Source organism: Heloderma suspectum, chromosome 1 (assembly GCF_057233095.1).
Source record: "Heloderma suspectum isolate Gila_16-S chromosome 1, 16-S_ref, whole genome shotgun sequence".
In the NCBI taxonomy this organism is placed as follows: Eukaryota; Metazoa; Chordata; class Lepidosauria; order Squamata; family Helodermatidae; genus Heloderma; species Heloderma suspectum.
Window position 1 is genome coordinate 262190408 of NC_139458.1, and position 16635 is coordinate 262207042.

The 16635-nt window shown below is 43.7% G+C and overlaps 1 protein-coding gene across 5 annotated transcripts in view; it reads right to left on the reverse strand.

The window, feature by feature from the left end:
- FKBP1B (FKBP prolyl isomerase 1B) overlaps positions 1-16635 on the reverse strand; it is a 49536-nt gene that overhangs the window by 5539 nt on the left and 27362 nt on the right. For all 5 annotated transcript variants that reach the window (XM_084826483.1, XM_084826485.1, XM_084826484.1 and 2 more), the window contains one exon: positions 3975-4087. In XM_084826483.1, coding sequence (XP_084682609.1) covers positions 3975-4087 — 113 coding nt within the window. The remainder of the gene's footprint in view (positions 1-3974; positions 4088-16635) is intronic.

Here is a 16635-nt window from a genome sequence, read left to right on the forward strand (position 1 = left end):
GAACTAAAATGGACAGGCATGGGCGAATTTAATTCAGGTGACCATCATATCTACTATTGTGGGCAAGAATCCCTTAGAAGAAATGGAGTAGCACTCATAGTCAACAAAAGGGTGGGAAAAGCAGTATTGGGATACAATCTTAAAAATGATAGAATGATCTCAGTACGAATCCAAGGCAAACCATTCAACATCACAGTAATTCAAGTCTATGCCCCAACCACTGAGGCCGAAGAAGCTGAGGTTGATCGGTTCTATGAAGACCTACAACACCTTCTAGAACTAACACCAAAAAAAGATGTCCTCTTCATCATAGGGGATTGGAATGCTAAAGTAGGAAGTCAAGAAATCACCGGGATAACAGGCAGGCATGGCCTTGGTGTACAAAATGAAGCAGGACAAAAGCTAATAGAGTTTTGCCAAGAGAACATGCTGATCATAGCAAACACTCTTTTCCAACAGCACAAGAGGCGACTCTACACATGGACGTCACCAGATGGTCAATATCGAAATCAGATTGATTATGTCCTTTGCAGCCAAAGATGGAGAAGCTCCATACAGTCAGTAAAAACAAGACCTGGAGCTGACTGTGGCTCAGATCATGAGCTGCTTCTTGCAAAATTTCGGCTGAAATTGAAGAACGTAGGGAAAACCACTAAAGCATTCAGGTATGACCTAAATCATATCCCTGATGAATATACAGTGGAGGTGAGGAATAGATTTCAGGGATTAGACCTGATAGACAGAGTGCCTGAGGAACTATGGACGGAGGTCCGTAACATTGTTCAGGAGGCAGCAACGAAATCCATCCCAAAGAAAAAGAAATGCAAGAAAGCCAAGTGGCTGTCTGATGAGGCTTTACAAGTAGCTGAGGAAAGAAGGGAAGCGAAAAGCAAGGGAGAAAGGGGAAGATATACCCAACTCAATGCAGAGTTCCAGAGAATAGCAAGGAGAGACAAGAAGGCATTCTTAAATGAACAATGCAAAGAAATCGAGGAAAACAACAGAATGGGAAAGACTAGAGATCTCTTCAAGAAAATTGTAGATCTCAAGAGAACGTTTTGTGCAAAGACGGGCATGATAAAGGACAAAGAAGGCAGGGACCTAACAGAAGCAGATGAGATTAAGAAGAGGTGGCAAGAATACACAGAAGAACTATACAGGAAAGATCTGAATGTCCCTGATAGCCATGATAGTGCGGTCACTGAACTTGAGCCGGACATCCTCGAGAGTGAAGTCAAGTGGGCCTTAGGAAGCATTAGTAACAACAAAGCTAGCGGAGATGACAGTATTCCAGCTGAGCTATTTAAAATCCTAAAAGATGATGCTGTTAAAGTGCTGCATTCAATATGCCAACAAATCTGGAACACTCAACAGTGGCCACAAGACTGGAAAAGGTCAGTTTACATTCCAATTCCAAAGAAGGGCAACGCCAAAGAGTGTTCAAACTACCGCACAATTGCGCTCATTTCACATGCCAGCAAGGTGATGCTCAAAATCCTACAAGCTAGGCTTCAGCAGTATGTGAACCGAGAACTACCGGAAGTACAAGCTGGGTTTAGAAGAGGCAGAGGAACTAGAGATCAAATCGCCAACATTCGCTGCATCATGGAGAAAGCAAGAGAATTCCAGAAAAACGTCTATTTCTGCTTCATTGACTACGCTAAAGCCTATGATTGTGTGGATCACAACAAACTGTGGCAAATTCTGAAAGTGATGGGAGTACCAGACCACCTTACCTGTCTCCTGAGAAACCTGTACGATGGTCAAGAAGCAACAGTCAGAACCAGACATGGAACAGCCGATTGGTTCAAAATTGGGAAAGGAGTACAACAAGGCTGCATATTGTCACCCTGCTTATTTAACTTCTATGCAGAGTACATCATGAGAAATGCCGGGTTAGATGAATCAGAGGTCGGAATTAAGATTGCTGGGAGAATTATCAACAACCTCCGATATGCAGACGATACCACCCTAATGGCAGAAAGCGAAGAGGATCTAAAGAGCCTCTTGTTGAGGGTGAAAGAGGAGAGTGCAAAAGCTGGTTTGAAACTCAACATTAAAAAAACTAAGATCATGGCATCTGGCCCCATCACTTCCTGGCATATGGAAGGGGAAGAAATGGAAGCAGTGACAGATTTTACTTTCTTGGGCTCCAAGATCACCGCAGACGGTGACTGTAGCCATGAAATTAAAAGACGCTTGCTCCTTAGGAGGAAAGCTATGGCCAACCTAGACAGCATAGTAAGAAGCAGAGACATCACCTTGCCGACAAAGGTCTGTCTAATCAAAGCTATGGTTTTCCCAGTAGTAATGTATGGCTGTGAGAGCTGGACTATAAGGAAGGCTGAGCGCCGAAGAATCGATGCTTTCGAACTGTGGTGCTGGAGAAGACTCTTACGAGTCCCCTGGACTGCAAGGAGGTCAAATCAGTCCATCCTAAAGGAAATCAACCCTGAGTGCTCATTGGAAGGACAGATAATGAAGCTGAAGCGCCAGTATTTTGGCCACCTAATGCGAAGAGAAAACTCCCTGGAAAAGACCCTGATGCTGGGAAAGACTGAAGGCAAAAGCAGAAGGGGACGGCAGAGGATGAGATGGCTAGATAGCATCACGGATGCAATGAATATGAACTTGAGCACGCTCCGGGAGAGAGCGCAGGACAGGAAGGCCTGGCGTGCTATGGTCCATGGGGTCATGAAGAGTCGGACACGACTGAACGACTGAACAACAACAACAGCAACAAAAAGAACAACAGGACCCTAAAAAATCACCAGTTACCATCAAGCAATTCTGAAAAGTTAATCTATAAACTATGCAGAAGAAGAGCAGACACCTGCAAAAATTCAAGGAACTGAACCAGGTAAACTGTGAGAAGTATATTTATAAAGGTATTACCCTAATATGGATTTTGGCATGGCCAAGACGGCTACCTTTGTTTTTAAGAGAAATATGTTGGTTAAAAAAGTATCACACAGAAAATGTTGGTGTTATCAGTGACAAAGATGAGAGGTGATTTAAAAGGGAAGCAGGAAGATGAAGGAACTGGAAAGTGTGTGAGGTGTGGGAAGGTAGAGGGGAATGTAATGAGGATGTCAGAGTACAGTCTTTGAAGAGCAAAGTATTTCTCAAATATGCTGAAAAAAATTCTTAGAAACATTCCTCCTGGGGGTTGTATATCTGGGAATACAGCAACTTTGAGAATCTAAAAGGCAACCCTCAGTGTTCCAGGAAGAGTAGGAGTGGCTGATGAACTGAATTAACCATACACCTGAGCAAGAAACCTTCCCCCAATTCTACTACACTAAATTCAGTGTTTGTCCTAGAATGTTGAAGGCCCATTTACATGATAGTTTTACCCTGGACTGACTCCGAGCTGATTCAGCAGTGAACCAGGCAATGAATTTAGCCCAGATCAGCTTTTGAGAGATTACCAACAAATTTGCCATCTGACAATCACCGCAGATGTCACTTTGGCAGCATTTTTAGAAATGCAGCAAAAGCGGATCCAGGCTGAATTTAGTCCATGATGACAGAAGGTACATGGCCACCTCTTGACCAAAAACTAACATATCCTACCTGAAGCTATTTATATTAGAACCAACATACAAACACACACAAGTTACAACCTCCTGAGATTATGGGTTGGATCCACATTTAGCCATGCTCAGTAGACCCATTGAAATCAATAGGACTTAAGTTAGTCAAGAATTCATTGATTAATGCATTTCCTCGAGTATGACTAACTCTGGATCCAACCCTACAATTTTACATCCTTTTTGAGAGTAAAATCCAACATAAATCCTTAGTAGACCCACTGCAATGCATAGGACTTAAGTTAGTCATGACTAACTTGAATCCTATTCATTTAAGTATGACTTATATTGGAGTTTAGCCTTTATCTACTGGTGCAGTTAACCCCTCATTATTTTCCTTGCTCTAGCTATTCTAAAAATAGGAAAGCACAATCCTCATACCTGTGTAATCCCTTCGTCAAATCCTTTAATGACTTGTCCTTGGCCAACCTTGAAAATGAAAGGGTTGTTTCGATCTCGGGAGGAATCAAACTTCTTTCCATTTTGTAGCATTCCTGCCAAACAAGACAAACCATTCCTGTTCTAGTCAAGTCCGCTGGTAGCCTCTGGGATGGCAACAAAATACAGATGTCTTCTCAAGTCTGAACAAACAGACATTCCCTACTGTTCTTTAAAGGCTAGGCTGGGAAAGCCACAGTCTGAGGCCTCCAACAGTTCACTGCAGTAGCCCAGTGGAAATGACTTACTATGGTAGTTACATGTGGTGGTAACGAGACCTAGAAGTCTCTACCAAGACTTGGGCCAGAGTTCCCAAGGACTAAACATTGCATAAAGCATTTATTTTATGTGTCGTTTGACTTACCTGACCCTCTGGTTTTAGTCTGTTGCAAGACACTTTCTGCTACACTATAACAGGACTATATTTATCCTCCAAATCCCAGACTATGAATGAGTAACAAATTTCTAACAATTACATAACCCTCTCAGCAATGCCGTTGCCTGTTAAGACCCCAGAGTCAGCCAGACAAACTGGCAACCAGGGCAGCCTGCACAAGGCTATCCACTTACAGACAAACAAGTTACTCTTTATATATTCAAGGGAAAAGATGACACAAGCAGATAACAAAACCAAATAACAATAAAGCCCCTAATGCCAAGGAAACTATTCCAAATGAAGGGATTTTGGGGGGCTTTTTCTTTACCGATTACATTTTCATCCAGCCCTTCCTCTAAAGAGATCAGGAAAACATACATTTATCTATACAACAAGCTTGTGAGGTAGGTTAGGCTGAGATATTGTGACTGGCCCTAGATGAGCTTCAAGGCTCCAAGAGGATTTGAACCTAAGTCTCCCGAGTCCTAGTCACTACACTCTATGCTGGCTTGTGAAAGATGCAGGCTATGATGAGGTTATTCAGACATTTTTCAGGTAATGGCAATGAGCAGTCTAAGTCGATCTATGCCAGCTCTGTGCACTTGGCTGAAGGGTAGCCAGATTGTTCCAGCACTTGGCCCAGGGCCAGCTCCAGACATTTTGCTGCCTAAGGTGAGGAACAAGATGGTGCCTTGTCCCATTCCACGTACAAAAGCCGACTGAACTGGCAGCTGAATCTTCCTTCAACACTGGTAATGGGACAGCATCTTCCACCACACCGGAAGGTAGCAGGCTATGTTAGGGACACAGGGTAGGTTGCTTGGCACACAGCTTTCTCCTTCAACATCTTGCTGCCACCTCCCAATATCTTCTGCCTGAGGCAACTGCCTCAGTCTGTGTTATGATAGGGCCGGCCCTGGCTTGGCCTGATCTTGAGTTCTTTCAACACATGCCCTTATTTCATTAGACCACCTTAGGTGCTTCAAAAAAGGAAGTTTGCCAATGGCTTAACTAAAACACATAAACATACATTACAAATCAGGATTTGGATGGATGGCAAAGCCATCACCTTTCCAATTAATCACGCTCCCAAAGTTGGCACACCTTGGTTTGCTCTGAACACTGCCCCAAGTCAAGACATATATGAAACTGCCCTGTATGTCCATCAAGTAGGCACAAAACATTCTGCTGCCTGAGGTGGAGCTGCAGGTGGCACCCCTCCCCTCAAGTCAAGACGTGTAACACCCAAAGCCAGACAAATTATATACGCACCAGAGGCAGAAAATCCGACAAGTGCATTTCCCCTTCTGTGGCAGTAACAATACACCAATAATAAATTAAATAATTAACTATTTTCTGTCTTTTGTGATACCCGTGATTAGTCACCTGAGGCAGCTGCCTCACCCTGCCATCAAGCAAAGGAAATTCTTCTTGGAGGGCTACAGATAATTGGAGGGCTGCAGGGAATAACTGTAGAATTATCCATATAACAGAGACGTGTCTAAAATTACTTGGCCATTTCCCCTATGTGATAGGGTGAGAAAGCCAAACATATCCATATGATTTTGCTAAAGAGACAAAACTAGCATCACTTGGCACTCCAATTATTACAGTGCTGTCAGGAAAGAATTCTTTCTCCTTATCTAGTGTCAACTTTCTTTGCTCACTTCTGTTAAGGCAATAGCTGCCACTTCACTTCCCCTTCATTGTTAGTTTGGTAAGATCCAGTGTCAGAAATCTGAAACAGAAAAGAACAGCTCCTAATACAATTTTGTCTGACTAGCACTTCTCAGCTGATTACCTCAAATCACTTTTTAAACATTAAAGATCTGCTTCTCTCAAAGAAGTGGCATGTGTTGGTATGTGTTGATCAGAAGCATGTAATGCAAATAAATAAATAACATTATATACTTATTAAGCACTTCACTAGATCAAATGACAGTAATTTCATGTTCTACACCATTAGTTTCTAGCCAAATTTTAACTGATGCCATCGTTCAGGTGTTATTTAAGAAGAAACACTGCTTTAGGTCCCCCCCACTTTTTTTGCATCTTAACCATTGTTCTTATCAATCCAAAGCTACACAAGGCTATAGAACATAACATTACAGTTAATTTAATACATGAATAGTTGTTGTACAATCATAAACGAAGGAGATATTACCAATTTTCTAGACAAGGTTGTATCAATTTTGAAATTCCCTCTGCTATACCATCTTCGGTCACTTGGTGGCAGACGTCCCAAACCAGCACATGGCTTTGCAGTCAATACAATCTGAGGCCCTGAGGGACAGAGTGATATGGATGCCCACTCTCCCCTGCTGTGGGGAACCCTCTAGGGGGAAAAGAGCAGACAGACCCCTCCCTCAGAGAGCTACAGGGGTGCACCATGGCAGGAACCGTGCCTAGGGGTACCAGTGGCCATGCCTTCACCCAGTCGGGGCAGGCAACTTGTGTCCAACTCTGACAGCTGCATGACTTCACTGTATCAAACTATGTGCCATTCCAACCGTGCAGTTGCTTTATATGACTCTGGACTGAACAGAGAATTGGCAGGTTGGTGGGGAGGGGCTTTTAACCCCTTTCCTTTTCAGTCAAAATTGCATCCCCAACCAAGCTTTTCTCTCAGGGAGGCAAAATCAGGGGCTGCCCTACCATGACATGGGGTGAATCCCCTGCTTCAGGTGGTGGAGCAGAAAACTGTGTGCTCCCCCCTCGCTAGGAGGGCCCCCCACCCCACTGCCACTGAGCTCCAGCAGGTCAGCACTACACTGGGTGCTCCTGAGAGCCTCTCCAGTCACTCTCCCGCTGCAGCATTTTCCACACTGGGCCAGCGGGGCTCTCCAGAATACCCACTGAAGTGCCACTGGGTGAGTGGCAGCTCCACTGAGTGGAGCCCCATTGGCCCCACTCTCCCACAGTAGGGGGGGAGTGGGCAGCCATATGACTCTTTCCCTCAGGGCTCTGTGAAAAAAGATGTAGGTATTTGGGGGAAGAAGGGTAACCTTGCCAGTGTTGGCTATTTTTTGTTTTTGAAGGAATCAAGGAGTACTTTTGTGGTAAAAATGTAACATAAATTGTAAGCCCTTGTGCGTGCCCTTAAATGACACGTAGCACCTCAAGAACTGTGCATGCCCTAGAATGAATAAATAGCAACCCCACATAAGGTAGTTAGGCGAGCATGTAGCAACCAGTCAGAAAACGGCACACTGGCTAAGGTATGCAATCTGAAACAATAAAACTGTAACTTGGGAGTTGCCCAGTGTCGACTTTGCTTTGAGTGCTGAGCTCCTCTGTCGATGTGTTTTGCAAAACAATATAATGGAGTTGGACCCAGCCTGAAGTGTGACTCTCCTCTTTTAGGGTGAATTGGACTAGCCTCCAGAGGACGAAACTAGCAATTTGTGCAACACTTTCATGCTGAATGGGGAGTGCTCAGCCTCTAAGGAATAATGTAATGTAGTTAAAAATAAAATAAAAACTTTAATATGCCATAAAAAAGCACAAGCACAAGCAGACTGGGGAAGAGAATAATTTTGTAGTAAAAATGTAACCTAAAAGCCATTGTATGTGTCTTAAGCAGCATGTAGTATTGTAAGAGCTGCGCATGCCTGGAATGAGCGGACAGTAACCCTAAGATAAGGTAGCTAGGCAAACTGCTGGCAACCAATCAAAAGTAACACGCTGGCTGAGGAATGCAAGCTAAGTGATAAAACTGCAGCGCGGGGGTTGCCCAGGGTCGACTCTGCTTTTGAGCGTGAGCTCCTCTGTCGAACTGTTTGCAGACAATAAAATTGAGTTGGACTCGGCCTGAAGTTGACTCTCCTCTTTGGGGCAAATTGGACTAGCCTCCAGGGGACGAAACTAGCATTTTGTGAAACAATCTGGCGAGCAGTCAGGAGTCCCCTTGGACCACCCTGGGGTCAAACGACAGGACTGGCGAAGGTGCCTGTGGGGCGCGCCGGACCACCTTTGAGGTCTGCCATGGCAACAGAGAACAGGGGTCGAGACACCCAGGAGGTTAAAGGCATGGACTCCATTGACTGAGTCAACCAGGCTGACCGGGTCCAAAGGGACGGCGCCAGGGTGCTGGGCGGAGTAAGTATTTGATTTCCCTTGTGTCTTTCTGTTTGAGTTGCCTTCGGTGCATCTGAGGTTTATCAGGCTCCGTGTATGGTTTTAAATAGAGGTAGGCACAATGGGGTCGGGTAGCTCCCATTAAGAAAACTCTGCAACCCCACTGGAATGGATGCTCAGGAACTTTAGGAAGTTCAAAAGATATTTTAGAATTAAGATGGCCAAGGGTAAATTGACCTTCTTTTGCCAACTGGACTGGCCAGCATTTAGAATTAGTTGGCCAGACATAGGATCCTTCGATGTAAATCTTATAAATGCTGTATATAAAAATGTGGTGAATAATGGGCAATGGGATCAATTCCCCTATATTGATTGTTGGTTGAATTGGTGTGGAAAGAATTTAGTTACAGAAGTGTAAATGTAGAAATATGTTACTGGCAAAGGACTGCAGGGGCAAAAGACCCTGGTGCTGTCTGAATCAAGTAGTGAGATAAATTTGCCTCAGGGAAAGTGAGGTTATCAGCATTTGGATAAGTGCTGACCAAAATCCACTGAAGGCGAGAAAAGGTTGAATATAAAGTTCAATATTGTAAAGTCATGATGGTATTCTCCGAGGTGAAGCCCAAAGCCCCTGTTCTCCCCAATTCAAGTCCCACGGAAGGAGCTTGAAGACTAGGAGACCCTGCCCAAGGTGCCCTGAGCTCCCCCCGGTCTTAGGTTGGGAGGAGAGGTTGTTGGGGGAGGGAGGGGGCCCTCCAGAGACAGTTTGTCTGCCACCGTATCCAAGTTTGTTAGAAGAAGCAAAAGCGTTGAAAAAGTTGCAACTTCTAAAGAAAGAGATTTGTTTGAAGTCTTAAAGACTGTGGCAAAATCAAGAAACAAAGACAGAGCAAGTTCTTAATATATCAGGGTCTGTGTGAGCTTATCTCTGTCAGCCTGCTCAGAGCAGAGCCAAGGGGGAGCTACCTAACCACCCCCTGGCCGCCACCGCTGGTTTAGCCTTACCAAGCAGAGTGGCTGGAAGCGAAGGTGTCTGTGAGGACCTGACCAAAGAGTGAGATTTGCAAAAAAACAACAACCAAAAAGCATCACAGCTGGAAAGCTGAGTAGCACTGCTCTGTTCTTATCCGTGGAGGAATCTAGAAGAGGTGTAAGGTCACACCTTCCCCATTTGAACTGATGAAGAGACAGAGAGCTTTTGTTAAAAATATCCCTTCTTTATGGCCCAAGGCCTTCTTTGTTTAGATCTATCATTGTTCAGACTTTTGAGAGGCACTCTGCACATGGACTGGAACTTTGGACAGTTAAAGACTTGCCATAAAAAGTACTGTGAGGCTTGTCATAGCCTTAAACTCCTGTTGTTGTAGATTGTGTGTTTGTTTGTGATCAGCTCCGTGTACAGTTTGATTTGTGATTTCAACACTCAGATAAAAAGCTGCATTTGACTGAAAGAACAGGGCATATTTAGCCTTGAGAAGAGAAGACTGAGGGGAGATATGATAGCACTCTTCAAGGACTTGGAAGGCTGTCCCAGAGAGGAAGGCCAGGATCTCTTCTCGACCATCCTAGAGTGCAGGACACGGAATAATGGGCTCAAGTGACAGGAAGCCAGATTCCGGCTGAACATAGGGAGAAACGTCCTGACTGTTAGAGCAATACGACAATGGAACCCATTACCTAGGGAGGCGGTGGGCTCTCCCACGCTGGAGGCATTCAAGATGAGGATAGACAGCCTTCTGTCAGGGATGCTCTGACTTGGATTCCTGCATTGAGCAGGGGGTTAGACTCAATGGCCTTGTAAGCCCCTTCCAACCCTACTATTCTATGATTCTATGATTTCCAAGGCTTTGATTTCATTTACCCTAATGAAGCACACAGATGCAAATTGCTAGAGATTCACAGACTATAAAAGAAACAACCTTTAAAAAGTTCAAACAGAAACTACGAAAGTTAGTTTCCCCTTAAAAAGGGGGGCAGCAAATTCTCTTAAGAGGTGAGAGGGAAAGATCCCCCCCTTTCTCGTGATACCTCTAAGCCCAGCTGTGTTTCTGAAGCCTGAGAAAGTTCCTGCCCCACGTGTTCCAGCTCTTTCTCAAAATCTGAACTGTTCTGATGTTCCATTTGCTCAAAGGCAAACCTGACACTGCCAAAATTCATGCAGCGTGGAGTTGCAGATGCAAAAATGGTGGCTTGGAACTCTTTGCATGTATAAGAATGCCCTTCCCTTGATCTTGATGGGCCCTGACCATGAAGTCAGAGGAGCGGTATAACTGTTAGATCTGCTTCACCATGCCCTACGATGCAAAACAAATGTTTTCCAGTCATGGTGTTAGATTTTAATGATATGAAAAAGGTATAAAAGAAGGCAGAAGAAAGTAGCAGACAAAAAGACTTAAAAAAGAAAGAGAGCTTATCCCAAATGTGTGTCGTTGAGATTAGTAAGAGAGTCTAAGCAAGTGAGTCTCTGTCGAAGCAATGGCAAACAGCCTAACTTGCAGAGAAGACAAAGAGTTAAAACTGGTGCATGGCACAGAGAATTTGAAACATGATCTGCAGAACAGGCCAGCCAAAAGATAAGTGTGCCTGTTATAAGAGGGAGGCTATAGTAGCCATAAAAAGGGGCGAAGCCCATGTATGAAGCTTTAACAAAAATATTACCCACCAGAAGTGGACAATTAAAAAAAAAAAAGGCTTTTCTTAAATTGAAGCAAGCCTTAATATCACCGCCTGCTTTAGCCTTATCAGACCCCAGATCATAAAATTTTTAGAGCTATGGTGCATGTGAGAGCACATAAAAAGAGTGCCATTCCTGAAAAAAGAAAAAAGCAATGCTGGCAGCCACCATGGGTGGAGATATAAACCGCGGCTTGAGAGCACAGATGCGACTGGGGGGGGGGGGTCAGAAAAGGAAAGGGCCGACCGGGGCTCAATAAATGTGCGTATTGTTAAGAGAAGAGACACTGGAAGAAAGATTGTCCAGAGTTGAAAGAGAAAAGAGACTCACCCTGAAGGCTGCCAAACGCGGGCAGGGTCCTCCGGTGGGGGGGGAGTCTAGCTGAAAAGCCACCACCCTACGAACAAACGCTCAGGAGAATCCCAAGGTAAAAGTAAGGGTTGGTGGCAGGGGCTGTAAGGCCCTAGTAGATGCTGGAGCCACATCTTCTATGATCCCTGTGAAGCCCCCCCTCCCCCGCAAGAGAAAGTGGAAAGCATGTAACTGTAAAAGGAATTAAAAGGAAAAAAAACTAAATTGCCTGTGTGTAAGCCCCTCCTCACGAAGATTAGAAACAACATACTGGAACATGCCTTTGTAGTTTCATCTGCATACCTGGTTGCCCTCTTGGGGCAGGACTTGTTAACAAAACTGCAAGCTAAAATCTTCCATGATAATCAGATTGTAGTACAGCTGCCAATAAAGCAGGGCTCAAATTATCAGATGGCCCTTCAAGCAATCAAGATTGTGTCAGAGGCCAAAGGGACTGAGATTTTACAGAATGTTGATCCATGTGTGTGGGCAGACAGAACCCCTACCCGAGCAAATGCATAACACCAGTTAAAATCTTCTTTAAAAAGGAAAAGAGCCCTGTGTGCGTGAGACAGTATCCTCTGAAGAAAGCCACCTGTGCAGGCTTGAAGCCGCTCATTGAGAAGTTCAAAAAATTATGGTTAGCTATTAAAGGGATCATCCCCCTTTAACACCCCGATTTTGGGTGTGCCTGAGGCAGATAACACCTCCTTCAGGTTTGACCAAGACCTGAGAGCAGTGGCTAACTGCCTTTTGTTTGAATGATTCAAAGATGTTTTGAGCCCCCAGCTCAAATGAGAAGTCGCCCATGGGCTTACTATCCTTTTCAGAGATTTCAAATTGACTTTTCAGAGTTGCCCCAGACTCATGGCTATCGGTACATGCTAGTAATAACAAAATCAACTGACTGTACCATACAGACAGTAGCCAAGATCCTGTTAAAAAGTAATCCCTAGGCCAGAGCTTTCCAAACTTTTCGTGTTGGTGACACACTTTTTAGACATGCATCATTTCGTGACATGGTAACTCAGTTTTACTAGCAAACCGGAGGTTAAACTAACCCGTTATAAGAGATACGGACACATACATAAATTGTAATAACGAAATGTATGGGAATACAACATATCTCATAAAAACCTTTCATTTATATTTTTTTAAATATATGATTTGTAAGATAATAATATACATTGTAGTCATTTATGAGTAACAGTATGTAAATATGTGCAAGAATTTTAAAAAGTTGAACAACACCAATAACTACTTACCATTTTAATGGGATGTATGAGGTTGATGGGATGAACACAGCTTTTCAATATTTGGTGGAATATTAGATAAAGACACTCGCATTTTGTCATCAAGCATTTTTAAGCTTCCACGTTTCAGTGTCTTTAAGTTTGCCATCGCTGAAAAGGATACTTCACAAATGTATGTAGTATTTATTTTATTTATTATTAAATTTATTAATTGCCCATCTGGCTGGTCACCCAGCCACTCTGGGCAATGTACAACGTACAATAAAACAGTTTAAAACAATAAAATTCTACAATAAAAACATTTTCTAAAATACCCTAACCCACCCCAAATGCCTGCCTGAACAACCACGTTTTTAATGCACGACGGAAGCTCATTAAAGAGGGGGCATGACGGAGTTCCCTAGGGAGGGAGTTCCACAGAGTGGGGGCCACCACAGAAAAGGCCCTCTCCCTCGTCCCCACCAGTCTAGCTGTCCTGGCTGATGGGACAGAGAGAAGGCCATCCGAGGCTGATCTTGTTAAGCGGCCTGTCTGGTGCTGTACAAAACTACAGAAGAATTTTTAACGCTTTTTTAGCTATGTTTGGATGCATTTTTGAAATGTGAATCCAAAAGCTGTCTAAGTCACCCTGTTCATGCATCATTAACAGATTTCGATCATTTTTTATGTCAGCTAATTCTTCTTCTTCAATAAGTGAAAAGTTCCTCATTGCAGTTGAAAGAAATGGATTTCTGATCCAATCAGTATCTTGGATTTCAACATTTGGGAAGTAATGATGAACTTTCTCTCCAAGCAATGTTAAATGGTCCACAATTAGCGAGCTGATATCACATTTTAGCTGGCACTCAGCAGTTTTGGAAAACATTTCAAAATTTTCTTCTTTCACTTTCCTTTTCCAAATTGCTATTTTGTCTCTCATAGCACAAATTTTATCTACCGCTGTTAATATATTTTCTCCTTTTTCTTGCATACTGGTGTTCATTTTATTCAAATGTTCAAATATGTCAGCAAGATATGCCAATTTTGTGCACCAAAGTTTGATTTGAATTAGATCGCATAATTCATTTTGCTGATTTTCCTCAAAAAGTTTAAGCATCCTTTCCCTCAATTCATATACACGACAAAGCACTCAACCTCTTGAGAGCCAACGAATTTCTGTGTGTAGTAGAAGCTTTTTAAACCTTGCCCCCATGTTTTCACAAATATGAGCAAATAATCTTGATTGAAGAGGTCTACTTTTAATGTAATTGACCATTGGAACCACTTTGTCCAAAACTTTTCTTAATTAATTTCCAATGGTTTGCGCGATTAGTGCTTCACGATGTAAAAAGCAATGAGTAATTATAATATTTTCATTCTCTTTCTTTGCTAAAGCTATAAAACCTTTTGTTGAACCAACCATTGAGGGTGCGCCATCTGTGCATATTCCTACACAATTTAACCATTGCAAATTATTTTCCTTCATGAAGCAATCTGAAGTTTTAAATATATCTTCACCTCTAGTTCTCATTGGAAGTTCTAGACAACACAAGAATTGCTCAATAATTGTCAGTATGAATGAAGCGTATAAAAACCAATAATTGTGCTAACCCACTGACATCTGTTGCTTCATCTAATTGCAATGTAAAGATCATATTATCGTCTTGAAAAATATCCTTCATTTGCTGCTTAATGTCATCAGACATGTCTTGAATACGTCTTCTGATTGTGTTATCTGCCAAAGGGATTTTATTAACTTCTATCTCAAATTCAGGCCCAAACATTGTTCAAACAATAGCACAGCAAGATTCCTTTATGGTGGTTTTGGCAATAGCGTGTGGGTCCTTGTTTTTGGCAATTATTTGAGCAACCAAGTAACTTGCCTTTTGAGCTTTCTCTGATGTCTTCATTCTCTTTGTGAATGATGCAGACTGCTTCTTTATAGATTTTGAAAGCTCAATAAAGTATCCTACTGATTTTTCTGACAAATGACAGTGTTTTGAGGTAAAATGACACTTTAATTTATTTGGTACCATACTTTCATGTTTTTAGTGCTTATCTTTCTCTGTTCTTTCTTATGAAAATAACAGCACCTGCGCTCCACTCCCACAGCGATAAAGTGAGATAAAGATAGGAATTAGGACCAGGAGAAAATGTGAAAAATAAACAAAATTAACTAAAGTATTTACAATACATATTAGGACACACAGGTCCAGGTAGGAGCTCAGCTGCAAAAACACATGAAGTAGAGAAGCAAAAGTCCAACAAAAATGGTGTAAATATATATGTCTCACTACAAGGCTATACTGCTGTAAATATTTGCAATGCCTATGTCCAGAGTCCAGTTCCAGCACTCTCCGGTGGTACACTGCCAGTGGGTGGTTAATCCACAATTACAGCAGAGTAAAAATAAAAATAAATAGCAGAAATCAACTGAGCTCTGTTCTGACTGGCCAAGAAGGCGGACGGCCTGCTCAGTGCAGTCCCAGGTGGCGTTTCCACCTGTGTGGTACTTTGGCCTGGCCGCGCGGCAGCGCGGTGCAGAAGTCCGCGAAGGGCATGCCCGAAACCATACAGGGCTGGTGGCCGCTGCCACTTCTCCGCACCGGTGTCGGCTGAGCTCTGCTCCCAGGGCAGTGCCTCCCTTCCCCTCTCTTCGTCCCGCGCCTCTACCTTTCTGGGGAGCGCAAGCTCGAAGCTCCTCGCCTGCCCGGCGCAGCCCTCCCTGCTCTGGGGGCGTGCAGCGAGCCGTTGTTCTCCCCTGCCGCCCTGCAGCCGCACCGAGGACGTGGGGAAGCCTTTCACCCGAGCTGATTGCAAATTGCTCGACTAATTGTTCTGCTAACTTCTAATTCTCCACACTCCTCATGCAGCCAGCGTTACCACACTCCTCGCCGTACCGCTCCAACACTGCCAATCACGTGCGTCCTGCATCAAGACGCCACGTGATTCTAAAGCAGCTAATGTTAAAGCACCTAAGCCTTAGCAGCTAAGCTGCTTTAACATTAGCTGCTTTAGAAAGTTCCGGGGGAGGGACCAAGCGAAGCAAACGTGAGTAAGGGAACTCCGCGGTGTCCTTCCGCACAATTTTCGCGCGACACACCTACACACTGCCGGCGACACACTAATGTGTCGCGACACACAGTTTGGAAAGCTCTGCCCTAGGCTCTTGTTACCTAGAGAGAGTGAATCAAATCAGGGGCCCCATTTTGTTGGACAAGTGACACAAATAGTGGCCCAGGCATAACAAACTAACTAGAAGCTACACCCCCAATGGAAACCTCAATCCACAAGTTGAGAAGATGAACCACGCCTTAAAGACAATGCTCACTAGAATTTGTTTAAAGATTAAGTTGAAAGGCCACAGGCCTTGCCAATCGCCTTGACTCGAGTACGGTGCACCCCCAAGGGACGTATTAAATTGACACCCTTTAAACGTTATATAAATGCCCACCTCAGATATTACCTATGGCTGATAGCTTAAATGTGAATTTAGAAGTAAGAGTTTCAAGATTCAAGATTATGTTAGTGCCTTGCAGTCTGTTTTGTTTTCACAGGTTTGCGACACCTCACCAATCCTGGCCTTTAGACGCTCCAGTGCATAATCTCAATCCCGGTAATTGGGTGCTAATCCAGTCCTAGAAAGATGAACCACCTACCGAGAAGCCGAAGGGTCCGTTTCAGATCCTACTTACCACTCCCATTCCTATAAAAGTCGCTGGGGGAAAGAAGTGGGTCCATCACACCTGTGTAAAGGCATCACCTGCACCAGAGAGGGTCACACCGGAAACTGACCCACCTGAAGGCAGCTGTTGGAATAATGAACCCCTGGAGGGACTCAAGTATTTGTTCATGAGAGAGCTTTCTCCTAACGCTTACATGTGCATTATTCCT